A 13,735-nucleotide genomic window follows, 5' to 3' on the forward strand; every position below is an offset into this window, starting at 1 on the left:
ACAATAGTCTAAGCCTTTGTCTATTAACCTGTCGTTATCACGTTATTACTATGTAATAAGTTTAGCGTATAATAAGCGTGCAGTAGAACTCTTGTTTCCTCATTAACTTTTTAAACAGTGAATGGGACTGAGGTCACTGAGGATACACACGGTGACTAATCAAAGATTCGAAGAACGGTGTTGAGTGAGTTTCGCGGAGCGTCTCGAGGCTGGAATTTTGAGCTCTGAGTCGGAACTGGGAATTTTTGGCTTTTGCCAGTGCAGTCTGAGCAGCCCTCCCCCAACACAGGAAATTCCTCTGTGCTCAGCTGATGGAGTACAAGCTCTTCTGTTACACACACACACACACACACACACACACACACACACACACACACACACACAAAGAAAGCCTGGCCCCTCCCTGCCCTCCCTCTCCCCCCTCTTTCCCAGTGAAAACACTCAAAGAGGAACATAGTGTACTCTGCAGTTTCAGGGTTTAATTTACTGGAGCTTTCTGGGATTTTCCACCAGAGAAAAAGACAATTTACAATTTCATTTTTACACACACACACACACACACTCCTCTGTACACATTTACATTAGTCTTTATAAAAATAAATCCATCTTTATACACAGTATTTTACAGTGCACTACGGTGTACTGCACATTAAAGGATTCTCTGCAGAAACTTCAGCAAAGTCCATCATAAAGAGCCCCATGGCTTCTCTCCAGAGTTCTCCGCTCTGTTATCTAGAACCCCAGAGAACCCGCTCTTCTTCTCCAGCACTCTCCCACGCGCCTGACCTCTGGTCCCGGCCTCCTCCGGCCGTGGGTGCCGCTGGTGGATGCCGTTTGAGCGTAAACGGACCTTCTGTTTTATTTCTTCTCCTTGTCTTCGTTCTCTGAACCTCCGCCAGACGCTCTACTTCTGCCCCATCACTCTGATATCGTCATACATCTGTGGACAGGAAGAGAGACGGGTCATCAGCCACACCTCGGCCTTCAGAGCTAATGCAGCACACCTGAGTCCGGTGAGTCAGCAGACAGGTCACAGCGGGGTCACGGGGGGGGGGGGGGGGGGGGCTTCTCTCTCTCTCTCTCTCTGTGTCTATGTCTCTCTCTCTCTCTCTCTGTGTCTATGTCTATGTCTCTCTCTCTCTCTCTCTGTGTCTATGTCTCTCTCTCTCTCTCTCTCTCTGTGTCTATGTCTCTCTCTCTCTCTCTCTCTCTGTGTGTCTATGTCTCTCTCTCTCTCTCTCTCTCTGTGTGTCTATGTCTCTCTCTCTCTCTCTCTCTCTCTCTCTCTCTGTGTCTGTCTCTCTCTCTCTCTCTGTGTCTATGTCTCTCTCTCTCTCTGTGTGTCTATGTCTCTCTCTCTCTCTCTCTCTGTGTCTGTCTCTCTCTCTCTCTCTGTGTCTATGTCTCTCTCTCTCTCTCTCTCTGTGTCTATGTCTCTCTCTCTCTCTCTCTCTCTCTCTGTGTGTCTATGTCTCTCTCTCTCTCTCTCTCTCTCTGTGTGTCTATGTCTCTCTCTCTCTCTCTCTGTGTCTATGTCTCTCTCTCTCTCTCTGTGTCTATGTCTCTCTCTCTCTCTCTCTCTCTCTCTGTGTCTATGTCTCTCTCTCTCTCTGTGTCTATGTCTCTCTCTCTCTCTCTCTCTGTGTCTATGTCTCTCTCTCTCTCTCTGTGTCTATGTCTCTCTCTCTCTCTCTGTGTCTATGTCTCTCTCTCTCTCTCTCTCTGTGTCTATGTCTATGTCTCTCTCTCTCTCTCTGTGTCTATGTCTCTCTCTCTCTCTCTCTCTGTGTCTATGTCTCTCTCTCTCTCTCTCTGTGTCTATGTCTCTCTCTCTCTCTGTGTGTGTCTATGTCTCTCTCTCTCTCTCTGTGTCTATGTCTCTCTCTCTCTCTCTGTCTATGTCTCTCTCTCTCTCTGTGTCTATGTCTATGTCTCTCTCTCTCTCTCTGTGTCTATGTCTCTCTCTCTCTCTGTGTGTCTATGTCTCTCTCTCTCTCTCTCTGTGTCTATGTATCTCTCTCTCTCTCTCTGTCTATGTCTCTCTCTCTCTCTCTCTGTCTATGTCTCTCTCTCTCTCTCTCTGTGTCTATGTATCTCTCTCTCTCTCTCTGTCTATGTCTCTCTCTCTCTCTCTCTGTCTATGTCTCTCTCTCTCTCTCTCTGTGTCTATGTATCTCTCTCTCTCTCTCTGTCTATGTCTCTCTCTCTCTCTCTCTGTGTCTATGTATCTCTCTCTCTCTCTCTGTCTATGTCTCTCTCTCTCTGAGTTACACTGAGGAACCACAATAAAATTTACGACTTATTTTCACTTTTAACACAAAAAAAACAGCACAAAAGATATTCAACAGAAAACTTCTATAAAAATAAATGACACACACCTCGTCGTCGGACATGTCCTGGTCCTCGTCTTCGTCCTCGCTGTCCTCAGACTCACTTTCGGGCAGTTCCCGGAGGTTCTGATCCGTGAGCTCGTAGAGGACCTTCTGTATCTGAGAGTCCTCGCGGCCGTGGGTCAGGTGATACGCCGAGTGTCCTCCGTACGTCACGCTGTTCACGTCAGCACCTCGACTGACCAGCAGCTTCACCAGATCCAGGTTCTGAAGATCCACGGCCAGGTGGAGAGCCGTCCGCCCGTTACACTGCTCCTGATACGGCAGAGAGAGAGAGAGAGAGAGAGGCTGTCATTTCTCACGCTTCGGCACGGTTTCACTTTCCCTGCTCCTTTCATATATAAATAACTCCTTCGTCTGTTTGTGTCATGTTTTATATATGTATAATATTAGTAATAATTACTGTGTTGTTTGCAGCAGTTCGGATTAAGGTTGTATTTAAATTAAAGGGGATCCAGTAAGTGGCTTTGACGTGTGGCTCGTGGTGAAACGCACCTGTGCATTGATATCAGCTCCGAGCGAGATCAGACTCTCCACCAGACACAGGTAACCCTGGACGGACACCAGGTGTAAACACTTCTGACCTGAAAAGAACAGACACATGAGGATCAGGACTTCACCAGCGAACCCAGGCTCAATGTAGAGGACGCTTTAACCCTTAATAATGGAAGCTAATGGAGTCTTCCTTTTAACACAAATGGAGATTCATGAATCCCTCAGTGCGCGTGGGACACGTGACCCCTGCGTGTGCTCACCGCTGTAGTTGGGCGTCTGCAGGATTCTGGGCAGCTGTTCTGGGCAGTTTTGCGTCAGGAGGCTGAAGCAGGCGAGGGAGCCGCTCCGGCAGGCGATGTGTAGTGCCGTGTTTCCGTTATTATCCACTAGCGTAGGGTCACAGCCGGCCTTCAGCAGCCTCTCCACCACCAGGGGCTGCTCGGTGACCACCGCCAGGTGCAGAGCCGTCTGGAAAAGGACAGGAACAGGGGGTTAATCAAAGACTCCGGCCCTTGTCTTGGTTTGTGCGTGTGATGTTTAATTTGATCAGAGACGTAATCCACAGATAAAATGCTCCCTGTCAAGAATCTGCTCTTATTTTCGCTTCAAAACAAACAAAACCTTTAAAAAAACTGTTGCAAACTCTTTTAACTGCATTGAAGGTCAGGGATTAAACCTAGTCTGGGACTAAAGTGCAATACAAATGCTGTTTCTATCCTAAACCCCCTGTGGATGAACACCAAGTCTTTACCTGTCTCTGGTAGTTCTGTTTGTCGAGAAACGGGTCGTTGATTGACATCTCAATCATCTTCACAGCAATGTCCTGGGCCTCGTGGATCACGGCCAGATGTAAAAACCTTGAAAAGAGAAAAAAGAGAAATAGTTTATTGGAGTGCAGAGGAATTTCTGAAAGTGAACTCTGCTGCTGCAGCGTTGCAGGGGCGGTGCACAGAGATGAAGGGGAAAAACAGCAGCCTCTTCTTTCTTTTTTCTGTTTCTGTTCTTTCACAGACGTCTGTTTGTTCTCGGGGCACTGCGCATGTGCAGCGGTGCATTCCTGGCAGGCGTCCCGGGACTTTCCGCACTCACGCAGCGCTGCATGCAAGCCCTGTTTACACTCACTTCTCAGACCGAGGCTCAGTGTAAAATGGCTCTCTGGTGTCTGCAGAGAATCAGGGCTTTTTTTTTGTTTTGTTTTGTTTCTAAACTCAAAGTCTGCAGAGGGGAATTGTGCAATTCTGGCTTTTACACCCAAACAATACACCATGTGAATTATGAAATTCTGGCTTCTACATCTTAATCATGCAGTTTGAGAGGTTGTGAAACTCTGGCTGCCGTCTGCAAACGGTGCAATTTTTTAAAACTGTAACCTGTGCAAAATATAAATCAGCAGAGTTGGCCTCTGCACTTAAAAATGAGCTGAGATTTATTTATAAACCTTTAAATGCTACAACAAAACTGTACATCACGCAGAATAACACTGCACTGTCTAAAATAGTATTTTCACAGACATATTATGCACAGTTTGGTTTTAACACACTTTATTTTAAGCCCTACAGCGAGACCCACTGCGGAGGGAGTCGAGAGCCAGTTGGAATTCCCCACCATCGTGTGGTATGTTCACACTGCACCTTTCAATTGATCATAAAAACACATTTTGCAATCCAAAGATAGCTTTTTTTCCTTTTACAGATTGCTGAGCTTTATTTCCTTCCCTTTTCAAACTAAACTACCACTGCACTGCAACACACAACATCTGCAGAACTGCAGTGACTAATTATTGTGTACAGCTTTAAAAAGTGGTGAAATCATTGTCAGTTTTGCAACAATTCCAAGAGAGCCACTGTGGCTCAATGCTGGAAGAAGTGTTTAAAACAAACACAGTGCAGTAAACACTACTTTATTATTCAAATAAAAACGGTTAAAACAAAACATTTCTTTTTAAATGTTACTTTAAAGCAAAAAGCTGATGTTTTTTTTTTTTGATGTAGTTCATTTTACACTGAAAAAACTCAACTGTCGCATTGACTAGAGTTTAATGAAGCAGTGTTATATTTATTTATTTAACGTATATTTACTCGACGTTTAAAGACTTCCCTCCAGCACTAAATAAAACCCACACACTTTTACAACATCTACATGTGGCCGATTTATATCTATTTATACAAATAAATGTATTTTTGTGCGTTTATTTTAACAAAATTTAATCTTCAAAACAAGCCATCCTTATGCAAGGCGAGAAAAAAAGCAAATTAAAAGTCCCGTTGTCCTCCATTTTCTCGCCGCTCGGTGAAAGCTGCACTTTGGCCGCGGTTCATTCTTTTATTATTTTAGGGTTATTTTGGTTTAACAGCAGCTCAGACACAGCTTTCTTTCATTTTTAACTCTTTTTCATTTATTTTAAAATCGCAGAAGGGCTTTACTTTGCACAAACAATTTAATGCAATTAATCTGTAAAAGTTTAAAAATGCTATTTGCATTAAACGCGTATTTTAAGGCGCTTTTAAGTTGCAATTGTAGCAAATCTGTATTTTAATTAACCTTTTAATTTTTAACAGTTTTTTATTTATTTAAGCTCCACTTTTTAAAATGTACAACAATAATTTAATATTTTATACCCTTTCTCAAAATACAAAATAAAAGTTAATAATAACAACAAAGCTGGGGGCATGATGCACAAAAAATACCTTATGCTTTTATTACACACATATAAACTATTCATTAAAAGGTTTCCTCTAAAGCCTTCCAAACACCACAAAGCTGCAGATGTAAACTCCTGGGGTATCTGGGGTTTTTCTAGCATTGTTTTAAATTAAGATTAATCTGAGCTGCAGACAAACAGACCTCCCACCGCCCCCAGCCAGCGGACCCTATACAAATTTAAGCCGCTTACGTGTCACCATCTTCGGTCACTTCTCTCTTCCACTCCGCGGCGTCCGGCTCCGGAGGAGCGCTGTGAACCCGCAGCTGCTTAAACTCAGCGGCCACTTCGTTGTATTCGTCTTCTTTTAAAGAGTCCAATCCACTGTCTAGCCTCTCCTCGGTGTTGGCTGAAGCTTTCCCGGCCTTTGGGCCGCGGGGCTCGGCGTTATAATCCATCTGAGAGGCTCTGGTTCCTCGGTAAAGATCCATAACTCTGCGGTGTGTGTGTGATCTGAACGGACTCGGGATCTGAACACTGCGCAATAGACTGCAGCTCTCTGTCGCCGAGCTGTTAAAAGTCACTGATGGGCGTGGTTTAGTCAACCAAGGGCGTGGCCTGGTCTGGGTGGGGGATTTCCAGACTTGATTGACGTCTGAGTTCTGTCTGCAGGGAATTTGTTCAGGAGTTTGGGGAAATTTTTGCACTTTATCAAGCAGGATGCATTCCCAGAGCTGGGAATTCTGAAAAAACAACACACACTGGAAATGTTACAGAACTGAAAAGAGTTTATTGTGATTAATGATTATTGTCCATCATTATAACCGAGTTTCACCTCTGTTTTTAACACATCTGTGACACTGAAAACACAAACAAACACACACATGCACTGGTAATTAGGGGCAGTGAAAACACACACACACACAAATACATATGCACTAGTGATTGGGGCAGTGAAAACACACACGTGCACTAGTGATTAGGGGCAGTGAAAACACAAACATATGCACTAGTGATTGGGGCAGTGAAAACACAAACATATGCACTAGTGATTGGGGCAGTGAAAACACACACAGGTGCACTAGTGATTAGGGGCAGTGAAAACACAAACATATGCACTAGTGATTGGGGCAGTGAAAACACACACACGTGCACTAGTGATTAGGGCAGTGAAAACACAAACATATGCACTAGTGATTTGGGCAGTGAAAACACAAACATATGCACTAGTGATTGGGGCAGTGAAAACACACACAGGTGCACTAGTGATTAGGGGCAGTGAAAACACAAACATATGCACTAGTGATTGGGGCAGTGAAAACACACACACGTGCACTAGTGATTAGGGCAGTGAAAACACAAACATATGCACTAGTGATTGGGGCAGTGAAAACACACACAGGTGCACTAGTGATTAGGGGCAGTGAAAACACAAACATATGCACTAGTGATTGGGGCAGTGAAAACACACACAGGTGCACTAGTGATTAGGGGCAGTGAAAACACAAACATATGCACTAGTGATTGGGGCAGTGAAAACACACACACGTGCACTAGTGATTAGGGCAGTGAAAACACAAACATATGCACTAGTGATTTGGGCAGTGAAAACACAAACATATGCACTAGTGATTTGGGCAGTGAAAACACACACACATGCACTAGTGATTTGGGCAGTTAAAACACACACAAACATATGCACTAGTGATTGGGGCAGTGAAAACACACACACGTGCACTAGTGATTAGGGGCAGTGAAAACACACACAGGTGCACTAGTGATTAGGGGCAGTGAAAACACAAACATATGCACTAGTGATTGGGGCAGTGAAAACACACACACGTGCACTAGTGATTAGGGCAGTGAAAACACAAACATATGCACTAGTGATTTGGGCAGTGAAAACACAAACATATGCACTAGTGATTTGGGCAGTGAAAACACACACACATGCACTAGTGATTTGGGCAGTTAAAACACACACAAACATATGCACTAGTGATTTGGGCAGTGAAAACACACACACGTGCACTAGTGATTGGGGCAGTGAAAACACACACACGTGCACTAGTGATTTGGGCAGTGAAAACACACACAAACATATGCACTAGTGATTTGGGCAGTGAAAACACACACACGTGCACTAGTGATTGGGGCAGTGAAAACACACACACGTGCACTAGTGATTAGGGGCAGTGAAAACACAAACATATGCACTAGTGATTAGGGCAGTGAAAACACACACAAACATATGCACTAGTGATTAGGGCAGTGAAAACACACACAAACATATGCACTAGTGATTAGGGGCAGTGAAAACACACACACGTGCACTAGTGATTGGGGCAGTGAAAACACACACACGTGCACTAGTGATTGGGGCAGTGAAAACACACACACACACACACACACACACACACACACCAGTAATGAGGGGCAGTAAACCGTGGACATTCCTGCCGGCTCTGAGCATCGAACCTGCGATCATCTGATCCCAATTCCACTCTTCTATACATTAGGCCACAGCCATCACTTACGACACATTCCTTCTGTGATAAAGGCATTACTCCGCCCCTGCTCTTCTCTGAAGGCTTTACAGCAGATGAATGATGCCGTGAGCATTTTATTGCACCAAGCCACAGAAACGTAACCCAGATATCACATAGATACGGGTCACCTGTTCGTTCAGAGCAATCTGCATTCAAATGAAAAATGTCCCACATAATCCACGCTCCTTCAGCCACACGTCTCAAAACAGACCTGCCCCCCTCTGGCAAAGATACGCCTGTGCCTTCCGTGGCCCAAACCGTGACTTCTAGTGAACTGTGGCCCTGTTTTGATGTTTATGTGGCCCTCATGGTGGTCTGCTCAAGGGCTGTCATTCCATGTGGAACGCAGGCCGTGAAAATATGAGGATGTGGGTCGGAACTGAGCCAGAATCAGTTCTCTATCGGGTCAGTGAGGTCGGTGCAGATGTTAGATGATTAGTTCTGGATCATAAACACCACCCCAACTCATCCCAAAGGAGCCGCAGGGAGGTCCCAATGCTGCTCCGCCCAGGGCTGGGTGGGTTAATACCCCTCTATAGCCTCCACAAGTCATGCCAAAATAACAGACCTGTGATTGTTCTATTTGTGTGTCAGACACATTTATGTTGCTGTTGTAGGTGGTTCATGGCCATGTTAAGTGTTGAGACTAATACTCCTATAGCTGAGACTTATGGCAGTTTGGAACCTACTTGGCTCGGCTCGGCTCGGCTCGGCTCGACTCGGCTCGACTCTTTTGCTTTTCCACCGGCCAAATCTGGTCCTAATCCTGGCCTTGATCCTGAACCTGGAACTGGTTCTCGTTTCTCACCCTGCTCACTCAGTACAAACCGAGCTGAGTAGGTACTGAATGTGAGGTGTAAACCCTGCAGAGCTCTGATTGGCCAGAGACCTGTCAATCACCAGAAATCACAGAGCTCCAGCACAAACTCAGCGCTTGTAAAATCTCTGAAGTTACAGCAGCGTTCACATTAGTTTTTATCCGACTCTCAGCAGCAGCTCGTAACATTCCCCCGAGGGGTTTCTGAAGAGGGGCAGACGCTCCTTGGGTCGGTTTCTGAGGAAAATCTCCATCGAAAGCCGAACATGAGACAAGGAAAACTGCTCTGAGAGGAACTGGGTTCAGTCCAAACAACAACAACAACAACACGCCACACCACGAGTAAACAGCGCCTGAGTTTACCGCTGCGCTGTCGTGGTTTTCAAAGCCAGTGCAGTTTAAATTTATATTCCTTCATCATTTAACACAAGGGTAATATTCTGGGCTGTTGTTTGTGAGTGCATTAATAAAAACACGTGTCGTTTCAGTGGGTGATTAATATGTAACATGTTTCTAACCCATGACATACATTAGGTGCATTGATAAAATCATGAATGAAGCAAGTGCACGATTTGCATGGGGACGAGTTCAGAAATGTTCGTGCGCAGGAGGAAAGTACGTTTTATGCTGTTTTCTGGCAGCTGCACTGCTTTGAATACGTTCTCAAACAGACCACTGGAATGACAGGTCTGGGGTGTGATGCATGTATTACCCCAACAAGTGCATATTGAATATAAATACAGCGTGTGGTGGCGTGGGAAACCCCACCGTGTGTGTGTGTGTGTGTGTGTGTGACAGAGAGTGTGTGTTTTGGTTCCTGACTGTAAGGCTGTGTTAATAGTAGAGTGATTCTAAGGAAGCACAATAGACCTGTTTGCACAAGTAGCAGCAGCAATGAGGCAGTGCTGTACATAACCAGGGCAAAACCCATATACACACACACGCACGCACACACACACACACACCACAGCAACCGTAACCATGCTGCAGAAACAGAGGCATTACACCATACCAGAGATTTACTGTGAATACCGATCGACGGCAACTGTGTTACAAAATGATTTGCATTGCAAAACAGTCAATAAAATAAAGCACATCTTCAGCGAGAAGCAGCTGCACAAACCGTGAGATTTATAACTCAAAAGTTTGTGGACAGTGTGTCCTCTGATATCTCGTCTCCAATCCGCTGTGTGTTCCTCTTCTCTGCGGTAACAGTGTGTACTCTTCTGGGAGGCCTTTACAGTTCAAGTCTGAACATTGCTGTGAGAGTTTGATGGTGTTCTGCCGTATAAACATCACTGAGATCAGGAGCTGGTTTTGTTGATTACTTCTGAATCACAAGCACCACTCCGTCTCGTCCCAGTGTTGCTCTATCACTTCAGAGAACACAGACCCGACTGCTCTGGAGCGCCTCGTTTCGTTTCATGTTTCTCTACAGAGATTATACACAATGTGTGCAGATTAAAGCGACAGTAGGTAACATTTACCTTTAAAATTACAGCTTCAGAATCTTGTGATGCTCCACTGAGCTGTAACAGGGGGAATGCATCCTCTGATTTTGCTACTCCGGATTTAGGGCTGCAGAAACAGCACTATGTAACTTGAAGGAGGGTAGGAAAATATCCCCCCTCTCCACCTTGATTTCAGGACAATGCTGTAAAAGTGAATTACACTCTGCAAATCTAACCTAGTCGTGCTTTAAAGCAGCTAAGCTCAGTACAGAGGGGCATTTAAAACCCACGCAGACACAGGGAGAACACACCACACTCCTCACAGACAGTCACCCGGAGGAAACCCACACAGACACAGGGAGAACACACCACACTCCTCACAGACAGTCACCCGGAGGAAACCCACACAGACACAGGGAGAACACACCACACTCCTCACAGACAGTCACCCGGAGGAAACCCACGCAGACACAGGGAGAACACACCACACTCCTCACAGACAGTCACCCGGAGGAAACCCACGCAGACACAGGGAGAACACACCACACTCCTCACAGACAGTCACCCGGAGGAAACCCACACAGACACAGGGAGAACACACCACACTCCTCACAGACAGTCACCCGGAGGAAACCCACGCAGACACAGGGAGAACACACCACACTCCTCACAGACAATCACCCGGAGGAAACCCACACAGACACAGGGAGAACACACCACACTCCTCACAGACAGTCACCCGGAGGAAACCCACACAGACACAGGGAGAACACACCACACTCCTCACAGACAGTCACCCGGAGGAAACCCACACAGACACAGGGAGAACACACCACACTCCTCACAGACAGACCCTGCAGCTCTTTGGCAGAGACTCCAACTGCAGCGCCCCCTGCTGCCCCCAAACAAAGACAAGTATCTCCAAATTGGACCTGTAACGAAATGAAGAAAATCTGTTCTTAAATATTATGGAACGTAACTTTAAATTCATTCCAGAGCTTTTCTGTTGGAAACCGTGGAGATGCACTGTAATTTTTTGTGGAAATGATGATAATAATTTAAATCCAGGCAGTTCCTCAATGGTACTGACACCTGGTGGACTGGAGGTGTATAACTGGGGGACCCACTCTATGGAGCATAAAATGATTCCTTTAGGGACGTTTCTTCATTATTCATGGGTTTACACTTCGAAACATAAACAATCACATTCATCAACATTTGCTTTACTATTTCTGCCGGTACAAAAATGACTGACTGCACCTTTAATACTCGTAAATCAGACAAGCAGAGGGAGGCGGAGCAGGCGCTGAGGGGTCAGTGCTGATCTGACGTCAGAGCACTGAAAGGACAGCTGGGTGTGATGCAGATTTTCGAGGAAGTTTCAGTCTTTTTCATCTGAGACAGGACGTTTTGTCTGAAATTTCCCACCAGGGAGTAACTGGACTGGACCGGCGCGGACATCCTGGACACAGAGTTCAGAAAAATGTAACAACAGAAAATCTGGGCCTGCGTCCATCAACACCTTCACAGCCAGCGCTATGGTGGGGAAACAGAGGACCGGCCAGTTTCTTAACCCACTTCCTCTTCAGAAAGAACACAGATCGTTTTTCTTACACACACACACACACACACACACACACACACACACACACACATGTTTTTATACCCTCTCAGGACATGGGGGTCTAAAAGTCCATTGACACACTTCATAAATAGGAAGCTACTTTAAAGTAACACCAAGTAAGATCTGGTATTTTTCCTCCTGGGATCCCCCTACAGTTGTAGAGTGTAACTCACAGTAACAGCACTGTCCTGAAATCAAGGGGAGTGTGGGTGGTTTCCTACCCTCCCCAGAAGTTACTTTTGGTGCTTTTCCGCTGCATGGAACCAACTCGACTCGGTTCTTTTCTTTTGCTTCTCCACTGCCCAAATCTGGTCCTAGTCCTGGAACCGGGTTCTTCTTTAGTTCCTGTTCTGTTACGGTTCCAGCCGAGCCGAATAGGTACTAAATGTGAGGTGTAAACCCTGCAGAGCTCTGATTGGCCAGAGACCTGTCAATCACCAGGAAACACAGAGCTCCAGCACAAACTCAGCGCTTGTAAAATCTCTGAAGTTACAGCAGCGTTCACATTAGTTTTTATCCGACTCTCAGCAGCAGCTCGTAACATTCCCCCGAGGGGTTTCTGAAGAGACTCCAGAGAACACAGTTCCACTGTTCCACACACCAGAGGAACCCCATCGCTCCAGAGAACACTGTTCCACTGTTCCACACACCAGAGGAACCCCATCGCTCCAGAGAACACAGTTCCACTGTTCCACACACCAGAGGAACCCCATCGCTCCAGAGAACACAGTTCCACTGTTCCACACACCAGAGGAACCCCATCGCTCCAGAGAACACAGTTCCACTGTTCCACACACCAGAGGAACCCCATCGCTCCAGAGAACACAGTTCCACTGTTCCACACACCAGAGGAACCCCATCGCTCCAGAGAACACAGTTCCACTGTTCCACACACCAGAGGAACCCCATCGCTCCAGAGAACACAGTTCCACTGTTCCACACACCAGAGGAACCCCATCGCTCCAGAGAACACAGTTCCACTGTTCCACACACCAGAGGAACCCCATCGCTCCAGAGAACACAGTTCCACTGTTCCACACACCAGAGGAACCCCATCGCTCCAGAGAACACAGTTCCACTGTTCCACACACCAGAGGAACCCCATCGCTCCAGAGAACACAGTTCCACTGTTCCACACACCAGAGGAACCCCATCGCTCCAGAGAACACAGTTCCACTGTTCCACACACCAGAGGAACTCCATCGCTTCAGAGAACACAGTTCCACTGTTCCACACACCAGAGGAACCCCATCGCTCCAGAGAACACAGTTCCACTGTTCCACACACCAGAGGAACCCCATCCCTCCAGAGAACACAGTTCCACACACCAGAGGAACCCCATCGCTCCAGAGAACACAGTTCCACTGTTCCACACACCAGAGGAACCCCATCACTCCAGAGAACACAGTTCCACTGTTCCACACACCAGAGGAACACCATTGTTTCTTACTCACACACAGTGAAGGGGAGTTGTGAGAACAGCAGATCTCCACAATCACAGACACTGTCTGTAAAGCAGCGGTGTTCCTGCAGTGAAAGTGTTATAAAAGGCCTCTGTAGACGTCGCCGTGTTCCTGTGACATGTTCACGCTGTAAACACACGAACTCAACAACCCCCTGCAGTCTTCAGTTGGCTCTTTAAGATCAGAGATAACCTCTGAGCATTGGATTTGCTTAAAACTTAAAAAGAGTAACAGCTTTTAAGGCCATGCCAACTTCACTGAGGTCGAGAGCGAGTCAAAACCTGCCCAAACCTGGATATTTGCAT

General features: G+C 46.2%; 1 protein-coding gene across 1 annotated transcript; it reads right to left on the reverse strand.

Moving 5' to 3' along the window:
* Positions 1-467: 467 nt before the first annotated feature.
* On the reverse strand, positions 468-6,089 carry nfkbiab (nuclear factor of kappa light polypeptide gene enhancer in B-cells inhibitor, alpha b). Its single transcript, XM_066675972.1, has 6 exons — positions 5,779-6,089; positions 3,637-3,742; positions 3,146-3,353; positions 2,886-2,974; positions 2,379-2,645; positions 468-940 (listed from the first exon to the last, which is right to left on the reverse strand). The coding sequence occupies exons 1-6, from the start codon at positions 6,015-6,017 to the stop codon at positions 905-907; spliced, it is 945 nt and encodes a 314-aa protein (XP_066532069.1). The 5' UTR covers positions 6,018-6,089; the 3' UTR covers positions 468-904.
* Between the last annotated feature and the right edge of the window lie 7,646 nt (positions 6,090-13,735).

The sequence above is a fragment of the Hoplias malabaricus genome, chromosome 1, assembly GCF_029633855.1.
Source record: "Hoplias malabaricus isolate fHopMal1 chromosome 1, fHopMal1.hap1, whole genome shotgun sequence".
Classification (NCBI taxonomy): Eukaryota; Metazoa; Chordata; class Actinopteri; order Characiformes; family Erythrinidae; genus Hoplias; species Hoplias malabaricus.

Coding starts and splice junctions, on each gene's coding strand:
- nfkbiab (XM_066675972.1), bottom strand. CDS start 6,017: ATGGATCTTTACCGAGGAACCAGAGCCTCTCAGATGGATTATAACGCC. Junction 3,743..5,778: donor GTGACCGAAGATGGTGACAC/GTAAGCGGCTTA, acceptor TCTCTTTTCAAG/GTTTTTACATCTGGCCGTGA. Junction 2,646..2,885: donor GAGCTGATATCAATGCACAG/GTGCGTTTCACC, acceptor CTGCCGTATCAG/GAGCAGTGTAACGGGCGGAC.